General features: G+C 40.4%; 1 protein-coding gene across 1 annotated transcript; it reads right to left on the bottom strand.

Moving 5' to 3' along the window:
• Positions 1-4,735: 4,735 nt before the first annotated feature.
• Positions 4,736-8,796, bottom strand: LOC117134437. Its single transcript, XM_033292894.1, has one exon. It carries the CDS (start codon positions 8,286-8,288, stop codon positions 4,815-4,817), a length of 3,474 nt encoding a protein of 1,157 aa, XP_033148785.1. The 5' UTR covers positions 8,289-8,796; the 3' UTR covers positions 4,736-4,814.
• Positions 8,797-12,016: the final 3,220 nt, after the last annotated feature.

Genomic DNA, 12,016 nt, shown 5'->3' with positions numbered 1-12,016 from the left:
GAATTTCGTATGGAAAAACATCATCTGTAGGCATGGAGTTCCTTACGAAATCGTAACCGATAACGGGTCTCAATTTATTTCCACCCGATTCGAGGCATTCTGCGAAAAGTGGAAGATACGACTCAACAAGTCAACTCCCAGATATCCGCAGTGCAACGGACAGGCTGAAACAATCAACAAGACCATTCTCGACGGACTGAAGAAACGCTTGGAGGCCAAAAAAGGTAGATGGGCCGACGAACTCGAGGGAGTCCTCTGGTCTCACCGTACCACCCCAAGGCGAGCAACGGGAGAAACTCCCTTCGCCTTGGTATACGGCGCGGAGTGCATGATTCCCGCGGAAGTAGAATTTCCCGGTGTTCGAAGAAGGTTCTTACCCGAACGAGAGGAACTCAACAATGCTATGCTCTTGGACGATCTCGACCTCATTAACGAACGCCGGGATCGAGCGCTCATCCGAATTCAAAACTACCAGCACGCCGCTGCGAGATACTATAACTCCAACGTACGGAACCGAAGGTTCAATCAGGGAGATCTGGTCCTTCGCAAAGTCTTCCAAAACACCGCTGAACGAAACGCGGGAAAACTCGGAGCAAACTGGGAAGGTCCCTATAAAATCGAAAAAGTCGTCCGACCAGGTTCTTACGAAATAGCCAACATGCAGGGCATAAAAATCCCTAGAACCTGGAATGCGATGCATCTCAAAAAATACTATCACTAAACGAACCAACTCGCAATCACTGAACTACGAGACGGCTTGATCTCCGCAAGGAGTACGTAGGCAGTTTGCCGAAAGGCAAATTCAGCTGTCCTCCCTTATTAAAAAGGGGGGGAGTGGGTACGTATACTCGTATACTCCCAAAAAATCGAAAAACTTCTTACCGCACTTTTGGTGTTTTCGACTTATCAAAACATCCTCACCCGCGAAATCGCAACGAGGTCTTCGGAAATTGGTCGGCCGCTTGGGAGAATCGAACCTTTAGCATCGCGAGACGTCGCAAAAGATGCCTCAAAATTGGTTTCTTCCGAGCAAACGAAATCTCCGCAAAAAGACACATATATGCACACATTAACATTTATTTTGCGCAAATTAATCAAAACAACGGCACACGCCACCAAGTCCGATGCTGATCACATCGAACTCACAAACGTCCTAAACAGACATAGCCATCTCATGGAGATGACTCTCTTACATCCGACACAAGGATAATAGCGCTATAAAAGAAATCCGAAATTTTGGTCTAGCACTTCCGGTCTCCGGAGAGATGCTCGATTCGTATCAAACAAGTCGTATAAGCCGAGAACTTTTCGCGGACTTTACATCGATACGAATCAGGAAGAAATCGCGACAGGAAAAACGATAGCCGGTTAGTCACCGCACAATCCTTAAACCGAAAGTAAACCTAGGTCTTGCCCTAAACCCAGCGCACTGGTCTCTAACATCTCAAAGGCATGATATCGAAAGATAAGAGATTCTTAAACCACGCCTCTATGTTTACGTTCGATACCTTCAGCGCCCCCGCAGAGTTCACATCTCGCGGAAGAACTCTCGAAACAGGTCTCGAATAAAACATTTCACAATCGAAGAAGGATATGAGACGACAACTCATCACCTTCCTCCCCACTATTCACAAATTCATAAAAAACGTTATCCGATTATCATACCATAAAGCCGCGGAGCGGCAGGGATTCAAAGCCACACACGGCCAGTCCCGAAATACAAACAAGGCCGTTCAAGGCCGAAGCATAAAGACATAAAAAAAAAAAACAAATCTCTCGCAAGAGATCTAACCCAAGTCACCCTCAGAACTTACGCTCCCTCTTCACCCGCCGCCTCGTCCGAGCCTGGAGCCGCGTCGCTTCCGTTCTCTCCGACCATCGGATCTTTCCCCTCTGGGTCTTCTGGACACGTCGGAAGGAAGCAAGCGGATTTTAGGTCGGCCAGGATGAGACCGAAATCGCCATCCTCGGCCGCCATATCTCCCTTGCAGCCGGACAGTCGGGCCTCTTCGGCCTCCAAGGTCGGGGGAGTCTCACTTTGGAACGACCGAACCACGGCCATCCCGCCCTCAATCGTCGCCAAAGCGAAATCCCTGCTCCGGATACACTCGAGGGAACCCAGGGAAGCAGAAATCTTCGCCAAGCGAGCCTGAAACTCCGCACGAAGGGCATCCGTAGCCTCTTGGATCCCGCGGCGCGCTAGTCCAGCGTCACTCTCGATCTGACGCTGGAGTCGACGCACCTCCGAGGATTTGGCCTTCCTGGTTTTCTTTTCCTTAAGCAAGGAACTCGCCGTCTTCCCGAGGTCCCTCTCAAGCTCTCCTATCGCAACCTCGAGCTTCGACACTTTCGCAGAGTGAGAGTCCTCGACAGCCGTCAACATAGCCTCGGTTTCGGACCATCTGCCCTGAAGCTCCACCAACTCCCCGGAAAGACGACTGGTCTCAGAACCACATTCGCTGATCATCCCATCGATCAACGATATGAACTGCGAACGGTAAAAATTCTTAAGACTAAGTCCATGAAAAGAATGCACGAAAGACGATCGAGAATTCAAACAAGAAACAAACCTTTCCGCGAAGTCCCGATGCTAGGCTCGACCCACCTCGCTGCGAAGTCTCCCCGTCACCGCTCTTGGCCAGTTTCCTCTTCCGACTCTTAGGCTGAGTAGCCTGGACAGCGCTAGGAGCACGCAATGCCAGAACGATTTCTTTTCTGGCTGGAGGCGGAGGCATAGAGTCAGCGGCCTTCTCTTTGTCCTCGACGAGGATCGGAGTCGTGGAAGATCCCGCAGGTAGGACTTGCGGGGGAGGAGCCGCGACGCCGGTCCCATGACACGGGGCAACGACCTGCGCGGAGGAAGACGGAAACTCGGAGCCAGTCTGAGCCAATTCTTTCTCGGCTTGGCGACGAACTAGTTTCTCTCGGAAAGAAAGATGACCGGCAACACAAGCCGGCACTTCCGCCGGAGAAGTTGGAACCGGAGCCGGAGAAGTGGCCTCACCCATCTCGACGTCGGAATCCTTCTTATCACCTTGGGAGGAAGACATGTTGAAAGGAAAGTTATGAAACTAGAGAGGTTTTTGAAGAAAATGAAGGAGGAAAGGTGTGAAGAAAATGAATGACAAGAGCTCACTACTTATAGAAGTATGGGTTCGGAATGTCGCCTCGACAACTTTTTTCCGCGGAGTTTTAACTGTAAATTTCGTCCAATACACTTAACCTTGTCAAAGTCATCTATCTGCCCGCTAGAGTCACAACTCTAACGGGCTGGGGGGCTAACTGTTGGGGTCAAAAACGGTTACGACAAATTTAACATTCAAAACGTCCGAAGAAGGAAATAAGAGTTTCTCCGAAGAGTACTTTTCGAAATAGATTCTTCCTTACGAAAAAGCTTGGCGGAAGAAAGAATCGAGACGTCCGACGAAAGCTCGAAACAGGTCGTTACGCAGCGACTGAACATCCGTCCCGCTCGGTCGCTACGTAGCGACCGAACTCAAGCCAAGGCTCGGTCGCTACGTAGCGACCGAACGATCGTCCCGCTCGGTCGCTACGTAGCGACCGAACGATCGTCCCCTCGGTCGCTACGTAGCGACCGAGCTCGGCCAAGCTCGGTCGCTACGTAGCGACCGAGCGATCGTTCCGTTCGGTCGCTACGTAGCGACCGAGCTCGAACCAAAGCTCGGTCGCTACGTAGCGACCGAGCGCTTGTCCCGCTCGGTCGCTACGTAGCGACCGAGCTCGAGCCGAAGCTCGGTCGCTACGTAGCGACCGAGCGATCATCCCGCTCGGTCGCTACGTAGCGACCGAGCTCAGCCAAGCTCAGTCGCTACGTAGCGACCGAGCGATCGTCCCGCTCGGTCGCTACGTAGCGACCGAGCTCGAGCCAAAGCTCGGTCGCTACGTAGCGACCGAGCGATCGTCTCGCTCGGTCGCTACGTAGCGACCGAGCTCAAGCCGAAGCTCGGTCGCTACGTAGCGACCGAGCACTCGTTTCGCTCGGTCGCTACATAGCGACCGGGCTCGAGCCAAAGTTCGGTCGCTGTGTAGTGATTGAACCTTTCCGAACATCGATACGACACCAGTCCTTGCATTCTCGTCAAACCTTCGAATGCTATCTCCCGAAGACCGTAGCAAGCTCAGTCTATGTTTCCCGCTATTCTAATTCATCGATCAAACTTCGCGGATTAGAAACCGCGGAAAACTTGTAGTAAACGTGTCGAGTCGGAAGACGGCCCAAAGGGACCTAAAATACGACTCGAGGCCCATCCTACGATTTTTCCTAACCAAAATACCGTGAACCACAGCATGGTTCGCGCTTGGCCCACGAGGAAGGATAAATGTCAAGTTTCCGCGGATAAATACGGAAGTTTTGAAGATAATTGTGAAGATCGGGAAAAATGGAATATCTCCATTTTTATGCTATGACGGCTTAAGGGCAGAAGAGTAAAAGCGTAAACCGACCTTGGAGCTAGTATATAAGGAGTCCTAGGCGAGGAGCAGAAAAGAGAACTTTTTCAGAGCAAACTTAGCACTTAGAGCGATTTAGGCAACTTTCCGTTTGTTATTTCGAGCTGCGACTCAATTAGGTTTAGCCGTCTTAGGGTTGCTAGAACTAGGAATCTCGCCGACAGCTCTCGAGCCCAGGCTTATACCTTGTTGTAACGCTCATACGCAGATTCGGAATAAGATCTACTTTGCTCTCTTTTCGATTTCTTATTTTTATCGTTGTTATTCTCGTGTTCTGATTGCTTGACGTGTGGTAATTAACAGATATCCGGGTCCTCTGGGAAACTAGGGTTTTCTTAGTTTCCTTATTTAAACGGAAATCGATAGTGCGAATTTCGGTTCCCACACCCTGAAAAAGAATCCTTATCTTTCCATGAACCATCTATGAAACACCATCGACCTTGTATTGCTAGGGAGGAACTGGTCTGTACCGAAGGCTCCCTCGTAGGGTCATTTCCCACCTGTGCTTCTGCCCAAAGTGATGATTCTAATTCAGCTAATTGAAGAGTATCCCTCGGATCAATATCCAGATTACTAAAAACTTTGTTATTTCGGGCTTTCCAAATATACCATAAAATCCATGCAAACTGATGGTCATCCATCAATGGTTGAACTCTCCAAAAAAGATGATCCATATTAGCAAATAATGAAGTGCTAGGAAAGATATTAGGAGACGACGGAATCTTGGATAATGCCCACACTTGGCGTGCCGGCGGACATTCAAAAAATACATGGTTAATTGATTCTTCCGGACATCCGCATCGAGCACAACATATATCTTCTTGTATCCCTCTTGCCTTGAGATTTTTTATTACCGATATACATCCCGAGAGAAGTTCCCATAAAAAATGTCTTATTTTTGGGGGGCACCGAACTTTCCAACAGAAAGCTTTAAGTATATCCACTGTAGGGCCATAAAAATCTGGTGGTTTTTCCTTATCAGGATAGACTCGTTCCACTTGATAACCTGATCGGACTGAATATTTTCCATTAGTAGTAAAATGCCATCCATTCCTATCCTCAAACTGATTCCTACTTAAAGGAATACTTTCAATAATTTTTGCATCCGTAGGATCCACTAGAGTCCTGATTACCTGTAAATTCCATGAGCGAGATTCTGAATTAATGAGGGAATCCACTGTGAGGTCCGGATAAAAGTTGGGAAAATTATTGTTTGCTGGTCTCGGGCGAGTGGCTGGGATCCAAGGATCATTCCATACAGAGATAGACGAACCTGTTCCCACCCTTTTAATTAGTCCTTTACAAACCAGAGATCTAGCAGAAATAATACTCCTCCAGCCATATGACGGAGAAGAAGAACGAATCGGTTCCAGGGGTGAAGCATTCCTGTAATACCGTCCTTTGAAAACTCTTGAGAAAAGAGTATTTGGCTTCTCAATCAGTCTCCATAATTGCTTTCCAAGCATTGCCGTATTAAAATCCATAAGATCCTTGAACCCTAACCCACCATTTTCTTTGGTTTCACATAATTTATCCCATGATTTCCAATGCATACCTTTAGAACTTCCTCCTGGACTCCACCAAAACCGAGCAACTGCACTTGTTAATTTTTTAACAGTAGCCTTCGGTAATCGATAAACAGACATAACATGGTTGGGCAGGGCCGTAACTACCGATTTAATAATTACCTCTTTTCCTCCTTTAGTAAAAAATCGAAAGGTCCATCCATTAACTCTATTATTCAACCGTTCCTGAACAAAACCAAATACTTGTACCTTAGATCCTCCTAGACTTTCTGGCAAACCTAAATAGGATCTCATGCCTCCTATATTTTGAATTCCTAAAACATCTCTCAATTCTTGACGATTTGGTTCTTCAATCTTATGCCCAAATTGAATTGAAGATTTCTGAAAATTTATTTGTTGCCCTGAGACAGCCTCATATTCCTTTAAAATCCTAAGAATGGTTTGACATTCCTCCTTATTTGCCTTGCAAAAGAAAAGACTATCATCGGCAAATAGCAAATGAGAGATTGCTGGACACGCTCTTGCCACCTTTAAACCAGTAAGTTGTTTCTCTCTCTCCGCCCTCTTAATATTCGCGATTAATGCCTCAGTACACATAATAAATAAATACGGAGAGAGAGGATCCCCCTGCCGTAAGCCTCGTTGAGGAAAAATAAGTCCTTGTGGTTGACCATTGATAAGAACCCTATATTGAACCGAAGAAATACATTCCATCATCAAATTAGTCCAACGAGGATCAAATCCCATTTTGTGAAGAAGTGCCACGATAAATTTCCACTCAATCCTATCATATGCCTTGCTCATATCCGTTTTGATTGCCATAAATTTATTCTGACATGACTTATTTGTCCTCAGTCCATGAAACATTTCCTGCGCTATAAGAATATTATCTGATATTAACCTGCCCGCCACAAATGTCGATTGTGTCTCAGAAATTAGCCTTGGTAGGCAAATTTTCAATCTTTGACACAAAACCTTCGAGATAATCTTGTAACCAACATTACAAAGACTTATCGGCCTTAATTCCGTCATCCTTGTGGGTCTCTCTACTTTAGGAATCATACATATATTAGTAATGTTTAAACGTGGATCCATATTCCCTGTGAGAAGAAATTTATTCACCATCTCAACCACATCCCTCTTAATTATATGCCAAGAGTGTTGGAAGAAAAGAGCTGTCATCCCATCCGGTCCTGGCGCTTTCTCCGGACGCATCATGAATAAAGCTTGTCGGACCTCTTCCTCCGTTGCCATTCTCAGTAATATTTGATTCATTTGGGGAGAAATAGATGGTGTTATCTCCTCCAAAAAACTATCAAATTCCGTTGGATCCGTGGTCGTGAACAGACTCTCAAAATAATCAACTGCCACCTTCTCAACTCCTTTCTCATCCGTTATCCAATTACCTGCTTCATCATGGAGACCCACTATTTTGTTACGAACCCTACGCTGCTTCGTCAAAGCATGATAAAATTTAGTATTCAGATCTCCAGATGAGTACCACATATTCCTGCTTTTCTGATGCCAATATTCCTCCTCATCCTTATAAGCCTTCTGCAGTTTCCTAGAAACCTCAATAATCTCTTCTTGTGACCTATTATTATCCATTTGAACCTCCTCCAGTGCCCTTTGTAGCTCCTGTATTTTATCCTTTCCATATGGTTGATTATTCTTACGCCATGAAGATATTTCATGACGACAATTTTTAATTTTTGTAGCAAGATCTCCTAATTGTCCTTGCTGACTCTCCGTCCAGCCTGCTGTAATCGACCCCATGAAACCCTCCTGACCAATCCATCTTTTGTCAAATCTAAATTGCCCCCTTTTTTTTTTCCTTGGAACATTATCCTCCAAAAAAGCCACCACTGGACGATGATCAGACCCCACCATTTTTAGATACTCTGTATAAGAACATGGAAAGAGCGTGTGCCATTCCTCATTTGCCAAAGCCCGATCCAAGCGACATCTGACGGTCACTGCTCCTTTCCCTTTGCCCCTTCTTCCTTGCCAAGACAGTGTATTTCCTCTAGCCGGAAATTCTAATAAACCACTATTTCTTATCATATTATTGAAGGGGATAAATGAAGTTGTACTACGTAGGGAGCCTCCATCCTTTTCATGATTCCCAGTAATTTCATTTAGATCTCCAATAATAAACCAAGGTTCCGAACGTGCCAATCCAAATCGAGTTAGTCTCTCCCATACTTGTTCTCTTAGCTTTTGCACCGGATCCCCATAAACAAAAGTAAGAAAAACTTGTTTTCCTTTGACCACCGCCTCAATATCTTTCATTCTATTACTAGAACTAGGCAAGGAACCCGTGCGATATCGCACGGAAACTCATTTCGTAAAAAATAATATGCCATATTTTATATATTTTCTTTGATTTCTTTGAAATCACATAAAATATATGTATGGTAAAAGAATGATTACATGGAGTGGTTAGAATGCTTAGATTTATGAAAAACATAGATACAGTTAGCAAGGAATTTTTATAAATGAAAAGATAAATTATAATTCAAAAATTCAGAGTTGTGTTAGTGCGGTAGTATAAATTATATTTTCATTAAAATTAATTTGTGAAAGTTGGCTGATAAATGATTTTTTACTACAAAAGATAGAATATAAAATGATAGTATGTAAAATTGAACAAATCAAAAAAAGACACATTCATAGACCATTTTCCAGGAAAAAAAAGAAATAAATGAAAAGATATATCTTTACATACTTATTTGGTCTGTTTTAAAGGATAATAAATAGAATTAACCAACTAACAAAATTAACATTAATTAAAACCTATGCAATTTTAAAGATGAAAGAATTCACCTTCAAATATGTTTTAAAATTTTTTGGTATTATTAGTAATAATTGTATTATTTATTTGGGGTTATAATCTAGAATGTGTGAATTATGAACCTGGATAATGATAAAATCACGCATGACATCTCTTTCTTAAAAAATAATTTGAAAAATAAAGGTTTTTTTTGTTTTAGGATAAGATACATAAATACCAAATGAAAATTCTCGTATTTGTATATATATATTTTGAAGATCTTTGTTGATTGTTTGAAAATGAATTTTTCTCTTTATTTCTATAATTTATTTGCTTCTAATTATAATTTGTCAATACGTACAATTTGTATAGAGAAAGTTGAGGGTTGCAATGATTAACAACCAGAACATTGCAATGGTTAACCAATTATCATAATGGTTATCACCAAAAATTGCAATGGTCCATAACTCAAGTCTAACATTACCAATAATTACAAGGGTTGTCACTAAGAATTGCAATGGTTCATCATTAAAATATACTATTATCAATAGTTGTTGTTGTTTATCATAGTTGTAATGGTTCACCAACAAATATGTTATTATCATCAGTGGTTGCAATAGATTATAAAAGTATAAGATAATAAAATGATCCAGATGTTAAATTATCAAAATATTTTTTAGATAATTTTAATATTAAATGCATATAAAATTGATATGAAAATGAACTAAACAATAACTATATTAAAAACTTATAGAAACATTTAGAAAAAAAATATCATCAGACATTTTGAGAACCCTTAAACAATCTGCAGTTTTTAAAATGAAAAACACATCTTCATAGAAAAATATAACTTTTTCAAAACCTATAAAAATTTATGATAAAAAGACAGGTTCGTACCATTGCTTATGTGGTTGAGTAAACCTCTTTTCCTCTTACAACTTTTGTGATGTACCATTTTATTGCACTCCCGAAATCTATCACGGCGAATCTCTTAGTGACCCAGTTTTGGAATGCTTGTCCCCATATATGTTACTTTCTACGGTGCAGTCCAATGAGAACCTTAGTCTGTTATGTACAATGGAGATGGTTGCATTTCGTACTAGCTCACTGGTCATCGGCGCTGTTTATGGCTCTGAGCTTCACAAATCATTTTCCTCGTCATGCTAATTGTGAGAGTTACACTGGTAACGAGACGCTGTACACCCAAATCTCAGAGGTTATGTAAATAATCCAGTAAGAAACATCATTGTTCAGTCCTTTTCAAAAAAAAAAACATCATTGGTCAGTTTCTCCGTTTCCATTTACACAACATTTTTTTTTTGATATTTCAAATCTAAAGAAACATAAATCAGAAAGTTATTTTTCTCAAATAAATCCTTCGTAAAAAAAACTTTGGACTTCTTATTATTATTCTGTTTTTAAATATACAAAATAGTAGTTTCTTATACATTTAATGTCTATTTGACATTTTAAAAAGAAAAAAAAATAAACAATTAGTTTTTCAAATATTCCTTCACTTTAAACAATAACATTAGTCTTATTGTTGCAATTTTCTTTTTAATAATATATCAAAGTAGTAATTTTCTTAGGGGGATGATCTAGACCACGACTATGTTTGTATGTGAAGATACCTCAAAGTAGAGATACAGGACCAGGTTCGTCAAAAGTAAAACCACCTTTGAGCATAGACCAGCATTTGGATTCAACAATAACTCAACCTCCATGCTTAAATGTTCACCATTCTTCTTGAAGACGGCTCTCACGGGAACGTTCCCTTGGCCTACTTGTAACCAAGTTGCATGTTACATAAAATATATTAGATAACAGTCGACATAATTCTAAGGAAAGAGTGTGAACCAAAAATCACAAGTTTGAAATTATATATACCAGAGAAAGTGAAGAGCAGTCCCTTTTCCAAACAAACCTTTTGTGAATTGTGACAGTACACTATCATAAGGTTGATTCCTCCATTTGTACAATAACTAACTTATTGTCTTCAAACTCTGTGAAATTAACTTTGTCGTTTCCGTATTGACGTATTGTGACCAGCCCTCTAAACCATTTTGTAGGTCAGGGTTCACGATGATCCCTTCATTGTAATGTGGCTTCTTAGGGTTTCCTAGACACTACACCAGGACATGATGTGATCAATGTGAGTTTGGTGTTGATGTGATGGTTATACTTTACTAATTGAGAAGTTCTCTCCTATAATCACACAATACCAAAGGCAAGAACATGGACTATTTATAGGTTTTCAAAGATTCGTATGAAAGATCATGACTTTTCAAATTTAAAATAGTTATTTAAGATAATTTATTTTATAATATATTTTTAAAGACATATCATTACAAAAAACACCACAATGCATTATGAAAACCTTCTTAATACATATACAAATTTAATACATTATTAGAATAAAATACACATTTATTATAAATAGGGAAATATCCTAGGACAACACTAAAAAAGTTTCTATTACAAATATAGACTCTAAGAATCAAAATGACCAAAATGTTTCATTAAAGAAGTACATATACACTTATACTTATAGGGTTAACTAATCAAAACCTTAGGGTTTAGAGTTAAGGGGTGGAGATTTGGGTATGAGGTTTAAAATTTTATAAAATAAAAAATAAATATTAAAAATTTTAAAATATAAATTTTTAAAATAGTTTCAAAAGTATTTTGAATTACAAAAAGAAAATTTGAAAAAAAAATAAAAAAAAATTCAAAAAAAATTATACAAAAAAATTATAAAAAAGTTCGAATTTAAAAACATATAATCTAAAACTATAAAAACATATATTTTTTTTTTATTTTTATTTTTTATATAAATCTAAGATATTATTGTCTTTTTACATATTAAATGAAACATTTTAATCATTTTTCTTCTTGTAGTCTATTTTTGTGACCAAAACTTGAAAATGGTCTATTTATGAAAATTGCCTTATAAATATTGCATAATGAAAATACACTAATTTGGATATTTTAACAATTTTTTAAAACTAAAACTATTCTAAATGGAAGGTAGGGGATATCAAAACATATAACCGTTTTCTCTCTGAGAAATAAAGACGCGACCTATGTAACTACCGCTTTTCTTGCTTTCTTTCGTTTTTAGTCGTAACACATCTACAGTCTTCATGACAATATTGGCGAGTTTGAATTTCTTCAATAGATGTCACCTTTTTGCATATTTTTGGATCCATGGTGGTTTTGACCGGTTATCGATATCTATGGCAGTGAT

Source organism: Brassica rapa, chromosome A01 (assembly GCF_000309985.2).
Source record: "Brassica rapa cultivar Chiifu-401-42 chromosome A01, CAAS_Brap_v3.01, whole genome shotgun sequence".
NCBI lineage: Eukaryota > Viridiplantae > Streptophyta > Magnoliopsida > Brassicales > Brassicaceae > Brassica > Brassica rapa.
This window is presented reverse-complemented; position numbering and strand designations above follow the sequence as displayed.